The sequence below is a fragment of the Silurus meridionalis genome, chromosome 20, assembly GCF_014805685.1.
Source record: "Silurus meridionalis isolate SWU-2019-XX chromosome 20, ASM1480568v1, whole genome shotgun sequence".
Lineage (NCBI taxonomy): Eukaryota > Metazoa > Chordata > Actinopteri > Siluriformes > Siluridae > Silurus > Silurus meridionalis.
The window spans coordinates 14484769-14497971 of NC_060903.1; the positions used below are offsets into that span (position 1 = coordinate 14484769).

The following is a 13203-nucleotide window of genomic DNA, read 5'->3' on the forward strand; positions in this document are numbered from 1 at the left end:
TGAAATGCGTTAATCGTTCCCATTTGCAGTTATAGGTAATACTGTACATAGGATAATGCATTTGCATTGTGTTTATGAATAACAACAATAACCTTTCGGCTTCTCCCATTAGGGGTCGCCACAGCGGATCATCTGTATTCATGATCCGCATGTTTGAGTTGGCACGTTTTTATGCTGGATGCCCTTCCTAACATAACACTCCCCATTTATCCGGGCTTGGGACCGGCACTAAGAACGCACTGGCTTGTGCAAATCTAATGGCTGGGGTTGGTTCCCTGACCGGGGATCGAACCCGGGCCACAGCGGTGAGAGCGCCGCATCCTAACCACTAGACCACCAGGGAACTTCTGCATTGTGTTTATAAATATTTATTGTGAAAATGCTATAATCAGCATTATAATCAACACTAGATGCTTAGTTAATTAAGTGTTTTATTTATTGCTGATATGTAATTTTATGATTATGTGTTTGGTGCTTTCTTTTATTATTATAGTGTCAGTTTGTAATAAAAGGTTTAACTCTTTAAAGTGTGACACACACTCGAAGACGCCCTTGCCATGTTTGTCTTTATAAATGCAAAAAACCTCTTTAATCTCCCTTGAAATTAAATAAATTTACCAACTGATCTTTTACAACGTGTAAAAACATAAACTTTCTAGATTCAAGGGCATGCAAAGAAATGATTATAATCTCTAGCGTGAGTTAAATTTAAGCATTTGTCCCATTCTAATAGTGGAGATAAGTCCATTATGCCATGTAAACACTTTTTATTTTATCTTTAATTTCATTTAATGTCTGTAAAATCATTCCCATCACATAATTACTAACCAAGGACTGAATAGACAGTAGTAACAGATATCTGTGGTTCTTCCACAAACACAAGGCAGTTGTATAGGCATGAACATTTTCCTACAGTTGAACTCAGAGAACCAAACCTGTTCCAGCACACAAAGCCAGCTCTATGAAGATATGGTTTACATCAGTTGGAGTGGAATATCTTAACTGGCTTGCTATAGAGCTCTGAGGGTGAACTGGAATGGTCCTCACTCTTTACAAACAACCTGGTGGCTGAATGAGCACAAATCTCCACAAACAGAATTTTAATCTTGAACCACCTTAACAATTGAAGTTGAATAGTCCAGCCTTTTTTATTTGGTCTGTTTAAATACTGTATGTCCTCCAAATTCAGTCTGCTTAAACAGTATTTGTTTCTAATTTCATAGATTTTTTTTTATACTCTTATTTTTTTTGAATATTAGTGTATCCAGACACGCATACTTACATTTTTCAAGTAGCAATGATAGTGAAGGTAAAGGAGCTCACAAAATTTCTTAGGAAAGTTCTCTTCCTTAAACAATACGACAAATTGAAAAGCTACAAAACCAGAGCAAAGATCTCAAACATCCATGTCAGTACAATTGGTTCAATAGTAATATGCAAGTGGAAAATGATGTCCATGAAAGCAATGAGAACTAGACTAAAGTACAAAGTTACAAGATATTATAAGGAAATAATTGAAGTTGATGCATGCCTGGAAGTATATTACATCACAAAAAGTGTCTGAATGCTTATTTTTCCTTACTGTATGTCTTAAAAATAAAATTAATATTCATAAGTTATAAAAATAATGTTCAGTGGCGGTGTTTGAAGGTGTGCCTCTAGATTGTGTATTTATTATGGCAACCCTCAAGCAATCATCCATTCCAGTGCTGTAAATTGTTCTTGGTAAATACATTATTGGAAACAGATTTATTAATTCTCTTATAGACCCTGGAAGCCCTTCATTTAAACCTGATATAAACATGCCTTTTTAAGTTCTCTCTCTCTCTCTCTCTCTCTCTCTCTCTCTCTCTCTCTCTCTCTATATATATATATATATATATATATATATATATATATATATATATATATATATATATATATTCATTCTGGAACCGGTTTGGGTCTCCTAGTCATTAAGTCCTCATTTGCTGTTATAATAACATCCACTCTTCTGGGAAGATTTTGGAGCATGCTCGTGGAGATTCTTTAATTATGAAAGAAAAGCATTAGTAAAGTTTGGTATTGATGTAGGAAAGGTGAAGAGGCCTGGGGTGCAGTCAGCATTCCAATTCATCATATTCAGTAGAGGTTAAATCTTTATAGCAGGATGCTCAAGAGTTCCACTCTAATCCATATAAACTATTAGTCCATGGAGCTGACTTTGTGTACAGGGGCAGTGTCATAATGAAACAGGCTTGGTTCTATTAGTTCAGGTAAAGAGAAAATCCTATACAATTGTGTGCCCCCAAGTTTTTGGTAACAGTTTGGAAAAGACGCACATGTGGCTGGAAAAGTCAGTATCCTACGTTCCTTCGTTCATATAGTGTATACCGTAATTTCCGGACTATTAAACGCACTCAAATATAAGCCGCACCCACTGAATTTGACAAAGATTTTTATAGGTGCCTACATTGAAACGAATGAACTTTACACAGGCATCGTCATTCGTTTGAAAAAGCACCATCGGTGAAGCTTTTCTCCCAATGCCGTGCAGCTCAGAACACAGGTGAAGTGCGCTTTTTCATGCCCGGTTGTTTTCAGCGTGACGATTGATTCGCTTTTCCTGTAGACAGTCCGAGTGAGGTCAAACGTCAGAGGAACCACATCCATATTTATGATGTGGTGCGGCCCGATTCAGTGGGAGCAGGATTTAATATAAAGAGTTTCATTGGTTCACCTGAACCCGTTCAGCAATTTCATTGGTCTAATGTTATGGGGTTCAGTTTTTTGGCTTGAAGCTTGTGAAACCGGGAAAAACCCAGGAAAAATCCATAAATAAGTTTAAATAAACAATAAATAAACAAATAAATTTATTGTTTAAGCCGCGGGGTTTAAATCGTGGGAAAAAAGTTTCAGCTTATAGTCCGGAAAATACGGTAAGTTTTTATAGACTCCTTTTTCGGAACTGTGGGTGCTGACCAGTGCTGAAGTGTTTCTTGGTGTCAAAGTGAAGAAAGAAAGTTTTAATAAACCAAAGGCATTGAGATCCAATTACAAAAACAGAGTAGGGGTTGGAAAAATTCAATGGTAAGGCAGGTAACAAACAGTTGTTGCCGTAAAACAAAATAGAGGCAAGATAAAATAGGCAGTCAAAGATATAATGCTTGGTATGTCATTTAAATACTAATACTGATCAAATACTTTGTGTTTGTGAATGGGATTAGAGTCTCTTTAAGATGTGTGTGTTTGTGTGCTCAATCACGAGGTCAGTGTCTATGAGTGCTGTAGATTGTGAGTAGTGTAATACATTCACTATGCCCTTATCCAGAGTGACTTACAACTGAGCAGTTAAGGGTTAAGAGCCTTGTTCAAGGGCCCAGCAGTGGCAGCTTTGTGTTCCTGAGACTTGATGTTGTGACCTTCTAATCCACTGGTGACCTTCTGATCCACTGATCCACTGCTACCATCTGCCCTGTAGTACATAGTGGCCATGTTTGTATTCTGTGCTGTTTGCTAGGAATTGTAATTGCGACTTTGCTGACCCCAGACACTTAAACAGTAGGAAAAATATCATTTTCAGAGCATAATTCGACAGCATTTGATTTCTTGTGCTCGAAGGCAAGGATTTTCACAAATTAAAATGTCTATCAGCTAATTACTTTAGTTCCTCAAGTTAATTAGATTTAAGGATGCCTCTGACTTCATAGGTTATTAATATAATTCTCCAGAATAAATTACAGTTATAATGACATCAGCATAGATGGATGCAACAGGTATCAAAAAAGTTGGGACAGGGCCACATCTTCTGTCTGGGTACATCTGAGAACTGAAGAGACCAGTTGCTGAAGTTTTGGGAGAAGAATGTTGTCCACAACAAAATCATGCAATTGTAATAGATCCAGTACGCATCTTTTTCAAATGCATTTCCTGTACCTTATTGGGAACAAATTTTTGGATATGAGCAGATTTGTTTGGGTTTCTGTTTTTTTTTTTTAGGATGAAGGCCGTAAGAATCATCGCTTCTATGATCACAGTGGTGATGGCCTGGAAGGATTCAAGATGGAGAGGTGATGGTTGTTTGTATAATTACTTTTAAAATACTTACTGGTGTAACAAATGCACAATGGATACAAAATATAGATGCCTGTTTATGTACATATAGAAGCATTTTCAAATCCGATGGCTTGACTCCTAAGTGCATTGTTTCTGTGTTAGTAACTACAACTTATAATTGTCCTGTTGTAACAGAAACCCACCATCCCGAACTGAGGAAGACGATAATGCTGCCCATCTACAGGAGCAACATCTGCTTATGGAGAAGGCCTTATTGTGAGTGTTTTATTTTTTCTGGGCTGTGGGCAATTGGAAGTAGGTTAGTCTGCTACATGCTGTATTTTATGAGACTACTGAGAATAATCCACCATCCAAATGGTCAAGTGGCCAAGGCTTCTGACAAACTGCACTCAGGTGCAGAGGGAATTTTCAGGCTTAGCGGTAGGGTTGTTGTATAGCTGAGGGCATTTTGCTTGCATATTTGGGTCTAACTGTCTTTGGCAGGGGTCTTCAATTTTATGACTGTATATTAGGGATATAACTGAGACCATGCGATTCGCATCTCATACAATTCACCCCTATTATGATGCAGTGCGTTCCAATTTCGATTGAATTTAACACAGCACGATTCAATGCAGTACATTGCAAAGAAAAAATTATAATACTATGCAATTGAATAGGGTACAAGTGGATTCCTTTTATTTCTTTGGTTCAACAGACAGCAAATCATCAAATTACTTAAATGACTTCTAATGCATGGCTTGTGTGTAGTGACTTTCAGGACACGCCTCGGTCTCCGTATTGTTGTGATACTTCATATTCACATAGCAGCAGTGGTGCTGAGAGAATGTGCTTGGGGAACAGTTTAGCACAAAGAAAATAATCTGCATATAAAATATTGGTAACAAATTATTGTTCACTTTCAAAATAATATTTGAAAGTGACCAATTTAGAAAGAAAAACTTTGAGACAGATAGGATATACTGTAGCAGAAGGCCACACTGGGGTCCACTCCTGTCAGCAAAGAACAGAAAGCTGAGGCTACACTTGTTATGGGTAAAAAAGCTAAACTGGACAGTTGGAGACTGGGTGAAAAAATGTCCTGGTAAAAATCTTTGAACAATTTTGTCTGAAAAGAGTGTTTTGGAGTATGTCATTGCATGAATGTGCAGATTAAAGGACACTAATAGCTCACTTTTTTCCTCAATTAACCTGAATATGATTCATTGTATACCATTGAGTATCCTCTTATTTATATATCATCTGTATATACACTGTGTAGAACATTTGTACAGCTGCACATAAATTGTACATATCCCATATTGTACATTTCATATCCCACATTCTCTACACATACTGTAACTTACACACATCCAGCATTAATATAACTTCTCATATATGTTCATATTCATATATATTCTATCTATCTATCTATCTATCTATCTATCTATCTATCTATCTATCTATCTATCTATCTATCTATCTATCTATCTATCTATCTATCTATCTATCTATCTATCTATCTATCTATCTATCTGAGGTAAGATAATATATGCCTGTAAATCAGATAGCAAGATCCACATTTTGTTGAGGGCACAGGTGATCTTAGAACCCTGGCAAATAAATGTGAATGTCTAGATTAGGGTTCACTCTCAGGTGACTGGCTTCATAACTCCAGCCCAAAGCCATTCTTGGTGAACATGAATTCAGCCCTTAGTGCTGCCCAAGGGAACTAAGCACAGCCTGCAGCCTAAAAGAGTGAGGACAAAACAAACATAGTGCGCCTGAACCTGTGTACAAATCCCCATAATTGAATTTGTTTGTTGTTGACCAGAAGCTGTATTCAATCTGAATTAGTTTTCTGGATGAGGATGGAAGTTGCCTGGAGAGGCTGAAGTGATTTTGATTTCGCAGAATGGGGTTTATGAAGGGCATTTAAATTAGGTTTATCGTTTTACTATTTCAAGATAAAAAGATGCACCTTTATTTCTTGGATGGGATGAATATTAGAGATAAACATGCTACAATAAAGTTGAATCTAATCAAATCAAATCTAATCTAATCTAATCTAATCTAATACTGCATTATTTAATGACATCGTAACCATGATTAGGCCGGTTAAGATGTCATTAAATAATGCAGTATTAGATTAGATTAGATTAGATTAGATTAGATTAGATTCAACTTTATTGTCATTACACATGTAATACACATGTTACGATGTCATTAAATAATGCAGAATGAAATTAGATTAGATTAGATTAGATTCAACTTTATTGTCATTACACATGTAACATGCATTTCGTTGCCTTGAAACGTGTATTACATGTGTAATGAAGTTGAATCTAATGTAATGTAATGTAATGTAATCTAATCTAATCTAATCTAATCTAATACTGCATCAGAAAATAAACACAGAAACAATGAACTTGTACTGAAAATGCTTCTATATGTACATAAAAAGGCATCTATATTTTGTAACCATTGTGCATTTGTTACACCAGTAAGTATTTCAAACATAATTACACAAACAACCATCACCTCTCCATCTTGAATCCTTCCAGGCCATCACCACTGTGATCATAGAAGCGATGATTTTTATGGCCTTCATCCTAAAAAAACAAAACAGAAACCCAAACAAAGATTTGTTCCCAGTAAGGTACAGGAAATGCATTTGAAAAAGATGCATACTGGATCTATTACAATTGCATGATAGTATAGTATATACACTATAATAATAGAGTGTATAATAATATAATAATAGCTCTGTGTGCAAATAGAAATTATGATTCTTATTAAATAATTAATTTAAATCAACATTTCCATATTCATCCATATACATCAGGTCCTGCAAAGAAAGTTTTATAAGATGAGGACATTCAGCTTGCATAAAAGCACTATGATACTGTATGGATTTAATTCTTCTTGCTTTCTGTTAAAGAAAGAGCATTTAAGACAGTGATTGATGGGTCTGTGTGGTTTTTATTACATTAAGTTAGTAAATGTTAAATGCAATGGTTTAGTGGTTCAAATTTTAAATATATATTTATGTCATTTGTTCATACTGTATGTAATTTTATTCTTTCAGTTTACCAAAAATCTTCGAACATTGTTTGTCTATGTTGTTTTTCTAACATGTTAATGCTTTTTTTTTATATTATTTCCCAGAATTCAGAGGGCCTGGCGAACTTTGCTGGAGCGGAAACAAGGCTGGCAGGAAGAGCCAAAGAACCGCATCAATCATTTTGAGTTGGTGTCACAGGAAGATGCTCTTCCCACTGACCTGCCTACTGGAGAGCTGGGTCAAAACCTCACACTGGTAGGGAACCGAGCGCGAAAGAGCGATTATGAGAGTATGAGTAATAAATCTTGCCGCAGCATAGACTAGAGGATGAAGCTGTTGAGGTGCATGGTCGTTGGCATGGTGCCTAGATCTGTAATTAGCCCCTAATTAGATTAGTTTGCTAAGTAGGTTAATTGATTAATGAGTAGTCTAAAGAGTGCAGAACCCTTGTTCTACCTGTCCTGAGTGCTTATAGTGAATTAAATAGTGCTTACTAACCCCAAAACAGACACCAAAAATAGCAGCGGGTGAGATTTAGAAAAGGAAAAATTATTGTATTGGTTTTATTGTTTCATCACACTGGTGTGAAGAAACTGGAATGGTATGAGAAATCAGAATCAAAAGGGAACCCATACTCATTTTCGTGTGTCAGCTTCTGTAAATAATTTCCTCAAGCTCTTAGTTACTGTACAGTGCCTGTCAAAAGTCTGGAAACATCTAGATTTTTCTTGTTTTTTAGAGACACATGCCTGTTCATTTTGGGTATATGCAGGCTATTTAATTGTATGAATATTCACCTCGACCAAACAAATACAAATGAACGGATGTTACACTTCATTTTCAAATCCTCCCTTAACATGAACAACAGTTTTACACATTTTTGACATGTTATTTACTCGAAACATTCATCTGAAATACTTTGCCATGCCTTACACAACTTGCCAAAGGTGCTCTTACCTAGTTGGAGACCTTGAAATCCAGTTCATCCTAAAGTAGTTCAATAGGATTTAGGTGCAGTGACTGGGCAGACCATTCCATTCCTCTGATCTTACAGAGCTCGGTCATGTTGGTTCAATATTCCTTTCAGCTCAAACTCGTGTATGGACTCATGTTTGAGTTTGAGGCAGTCCGCTAACAACTTCTCTCCTGTCCTTTGTCATACATAAGTTCTTCTGTCTGAGCCATAAATGTCCAATTTGGATTCATCTGTGGAAAAAACGTTCTTCCAGTCATTTGCTGTCCATCTCTTTTCTGTTTTTGCTTTTTGTACAGCGTTTGTTGCATATAAACGAAAGGCACTTTCATGACCAAGCGATACATCCATGCAATGCTAAACAATTCTTCTGCCAATAAATTCAGGATATATGCAGAACCTCAGCAATAGTCTCATTAGAACACACACATAATTAACCTTCTCTCTATTTTTATCCATTTCCTTCATCCTACTCCTCCCAGGGGCACGGTTACCCTCTAAAAGCTGCCGATTAATGGGCGAAAGATGAAGAAGAGTTTATTGAATGCTGCATATCTTAATCCCTTTATACACTTTAAGGAGTATACTAAGAAGGTTTTCAAATGCAAAGTAATCCATGCACATAGATATGCACATAACCTCTTATATAGGATTTATTTTACTAGACTCTTACCACATGTTCTCAGGCTTGAAGGATGATCTGATCATTGCATGCATCAATTGCTGGAATGTGTCCTATGAATGGGTTAAAATTGACAATATGAACCTTGAGTGTGAGACCAGTCACATTTGTGGCCTTTGTTTTATTTATTGCTGGCCTCTGTGATCCAGTGAGCTGTCCCTACCCCTGAATACATTATTTACACTTTATTTATGGTCACATCAGCAGGCAGGTGTGCCATTCAGTTCACATCCTGGAGCTTGGTATAACGCTCGTGAGTTTCTCGCAAGCCTTGCCGCTAAGATAGACTAGACTAAAATCATTGAAACGACTTTCTGCGAACGAATTAATCACTGGTTATTAGTGGTTGAAAAGTTTTTACTATTTTTATGCATGCAATTAAAAGGTGCATATGCTGGCGAAGCCATGAGAAGGTCTTCAGGATGCTCGCGCTTTCCAGCCGTCTCAGCATTTCTTATGACTAATCGCACAGCTGTTGGTTGTCTATTGGAAATTGCTTTAAAATCTGCTTTGAAATCAGGTTTCAAGTATGATAAGTAACCCTGACACATTCGGGGAGTATCTCATTTGTCATCATATTAATAACAGTTGGCGATGATGCCACAGATATAACTGGCCTTTAAACAGAATCTTTTATTTTTTTGAGTGTGTAGTGTCTTATAACTTGTTTTCTTGATAAATTGATATCAACAAATAAGTTCAATTAATAGTTCTAACAATAGTTAAGATGATTTAAGACACACCATATGGAAGACGTCATCATGTGTATATTCCTCAAACTGTTACCACAAAGTTGAACCAACACAATTGTTTAGGATGCCTTCAGATGCGCTCAGTTCACTTAAACTAGGAGATCCAAACATATTCCAGCATGATGATGTCCCTGTGCACAAGGCCAGCTCTATGAAGATATACATGGGTTGGAGTGGAAGATCATAAATTGCCTCCTATAGAGCTCAGATTTATCTCTCTGACTGAGATAAATTGCACTTCAGGCTGATAATTGCACCCCAGGCCTCCTCAACTTGCTTCAGGACCTGGCTTTACCAAAGCCATTGTGGCAGAACGAGCAATAACCACACACTAAAATCTAGTGGAACACCTTCCCAGAAGAGTGGATATTATTATAAAAGCGAATGGAGAATAAATGTGGAATAAAATGTTCAGAAAACACATACAAATCGTACAGTTCGGTTTCTAGGCAGGTATACATTTTTAATTATAAACTGCATTGTAATTTGCCTCTGTAATTGATTTCCTACTTTAAACATGTTTGTATTTTCCGGTTCTTAGCTGGTAATTTGTAATAAAGGGAAATAAAGACAAATGGTAAACCCGTATGCATTCAGACATGGACCAACCGGGTAATGCTACAAGGTTTTCATATATTAATGAAATATATATTATTATATATATAAATAAGAACATATACTGTATACTGCATTTTTAGCTCTGTAGTGCAGCACTGAGAGGAACACCAGATTTTCTTGGTTGGTGAAAAAACACACAGCAGTATGGATCTAATGACTGGGCTGTTATAAAGCTGCTCTTAATTACTCTTCAAGACAGGCCTAGAAAATCGCACTAAGTCAATAAGCTAATGGTTAGCTCCTTTTGCTCAAGGGCTCGAAACAGTTCCTCCATTAGAGGTTCTATATCATTGGATTGTTTCCCGCATTAGGGCTTTCTTCCCATTTGATTGGCAATTGTAATCTTTTTTAGAGCTATTGGTCAAGTGGCTTCAGTGTTTGAAGTGAAATGGGGATGAGAATAGTATTAGAGAAGCTCAGTTTGGGGTGTTCAGGATAGATGGCTATTTCTATAATAGAGTAACTTAAATGAGTACAAGGAAGGCTTTTGTAATCACTTTAACAGATGAATAATGTAAGAGTGAATCACCCTTTGCTGCAAATGGATCTTCATTTAGAGCAGATGTTTGAAGTGTAACAAGATACACCTCTCTGTGCACAGCAGTCTAGAGCCATCAGGGCCAGCAAGGTCTTCTTTGCTGGACTAATCCCTATCAGAATCACTAAGTGAATATATTTCTGCCAAATGAATGCATATTAAATTATTTACAATAGTCCATTCTTTTCATTTTATAGCATTTCTTTCTGGTGTGCTCCCTCTGCTATTGCTGCTGCGCCACCAAGTGTAAGTTTCGGTTCGAGATTCTATCCAATCAGATTTCAGCCGCCACATCAGGTATTGCCGTACGGCCAGACGAAACAAACAGCACGGGCTCTTGTTAGATTCAAATTTATACTGCTTAAAGCTGTTAACCAAATAGCCTGCAGTTTGGCCCCTCCAAGGCCCCCTAGCAGGCGTTGCTTCATGTCCGAATTTTTTTCCATCATTTGATTGGATGTTCAGAGGGCACGATATCAGCTATCGATGGGATGCGATTCACCCCTAATACGATGCAGAGCGATCCAATTTCGATTTGATTCAATGCAATATGATGTTATTTTAAAAATATGATTCTATTCAATTTAATATTTGAACCAAATATTTGCTTTTTTTTCTTTGGTTCAGAAAGACAGCAAATCATTCATTTACACAAGTGCCTTCTAACTTCTAATGCATGGTCCTTTTACAAACAGGCCCCTTTAATGCAAACAAATCTGAAATAATATTATGTTCTGTTCTGTCTCCAGGACGATGCAGCTCTACCTCTGCCATGTTAATCTGTATTGTATGTGACTCTCAGGACACGCCTCAATCTCTGTAGTGTTGTGAAAAGTCATATTCACGTAGCAGCAGCGGAGCTGAGAGAAAAGCTTGAGAAAACAGTTAGGAGAAATCAATCTACATATAAAATAATGGTCACCGATTATTCGTCACTTTTTGAAATGCACAACCAGCCACTGGTGAACAGCATCACAAAGTACATATTAGGATGATAAGTAGGGCTTTTTTGTTGTATTTATCAAAAAGATAAAAAATAAAACTCTAAAGGTTCCTCTTCTAATGAGCCTAGTTTCAAATGTTGGTTTCTACATAAGGTTATGTCCCAAGTATTCTGAGACTTGGGTTAAAGTCAGGTGGCCTGGCAGACCAGTGCATTAGTCAGCACTACTGTCATGTTTGTTTGTGTGTGTGTGTGAAAAATGAGATAGGAGGAATATATTTTGCAAAACAATGATAGAAAGGTAGAAGGTAAAAAGACCTGCATTCCTTCATGCCTACTGTATTTCGCACTCTTTTCATTTTGCTGTTCGACAGACAGTGGATTTATGATAATCAGATAAGAGAATGTCCTCCACTGATTTATGAAACGTAGCTGTGGCTGGGAGAGCTTACTTACCATCGACAACACCTTCTTATTAATGTTTTTATGAAGTTAATTAAATAAATGTAAATAAATAAATCGCTAACTAAACAGCCCTGCATTCCAAACCTTGGCTGTATATCTTCAGGCACTTAAGAGAAGACAACCATGGGCTCCATTAGTGTGTGTGTGTGTGTGTGTGTGTGTGTGTGTGTGTGTGTGTGTGTGTGTTTTATGGGCCAAGTGTATGTTTCTCTGCACACACATTTAGCCCATAAAGGAATGTGCCCAAATTAGCCATTGATTTTTATTTTTTGTTAGATGGGAGAAGTCAAGATTTATTGCAGGTGCCTGAGAGCGAAGCGAAGACTGAAAGAAAGAGGGAGCGAGAAGGAGGGAGGGATGAATGATGGGAAATGGCAGAGAGACTTATCGAAGATGACTGATCATTTAGAGTTCATTAGTCTGTTCGTATGAAATGGCATTAGATCCAGATAGTCTACAGGATGTGGTCTGGTTCTGGAGCTTCTTCAGCTGCAGGACAGTTGATATAAATGAATGAGCCTGAGCTCAACAATGTAACACACAGAGGTTTTTTTTGTTGTTGGAACTCAGTTCATAAAATATATTCGTATATACTAGGAATGGTAAGATACACCGATTCGCATCGGCATAAGTTAACGGTGTGATGCATCGGTTTAAAAATGTCTGCACAGAATACAAGTTAGCATTTGTATCACGATTCATTATTTTTAACATTATTTTGCATCATTAAAATATTATTTATTTATATCTAATTATTAGTAGATGCACGATACTTAGAACGGGTATAAGATTTGTGTCTAGGGTTGCAAAATTCCGGGAAGTTTCAATGGGAATCAATAGAAATTTATGATAATCAACAAGAATTAATATAAATAAACTGTGAATTAAAAAACATTGCTTGTAAGCCTATAACAGAGAACCTACATGTAGATGGAAAAAACATATTGCACAATAATTTGGGGAAAAACATCCAGATTTAATGCAAATTCAGTTCAATTTTTAACCTGCACATTCATCAATCACATACACAAAGGGCTGAGGCTACACCCCCTACATACACTGTGCATTCCTCCATAACATAACACACATCGTTTTTTTAAATCCTGCACACAAAAAAATTTAATCTTGGCAAG

At 36.8% G+C, this 13203-nt stretch overlaps 1 protein-coding gene and 1 non-coding gene across 3 annotated transcripts in view; one reads left to right on the forward strand and one right to left on the reverse strand.

Moving 5' to 3' along the window:
- The window catches only part of schip1 (schwannomin interacting protein 1), a 344140-nt gene that overhangs the window by 72907 nt on the left and 258030 nt on the right, over positions 1 to 13203 (forward strand). For both annotated transcript variants that reach the window (XR_006928793.1, XM_046876056.1), the window contains exons 8-10: positions 3979 to 4049; positions 4231 to 4311; positions 7204 to 7354. Coding sequence is in view for 1 of the 2 variants with exons in the window: in XM_046876056.1 (XP_046732012.1) it covers positions 3979 to 4049; positions 4231 to 4311; positions 7204 to 7354 (303 nt within the window). In the remaining variant the exon portion in view is untranslated. The remainder of the gene's footprint in view (positions 1 to 3978; positions 4050 to 4230; positions 4312 to 7203; positions 7355 to 13203) is intronic.
- Positions 272 to 343, reverse strand: trnae-cuc. The gene has a single exon. It is a non-coding gene; the product is annotated as a tRNA-Glu (tRNA).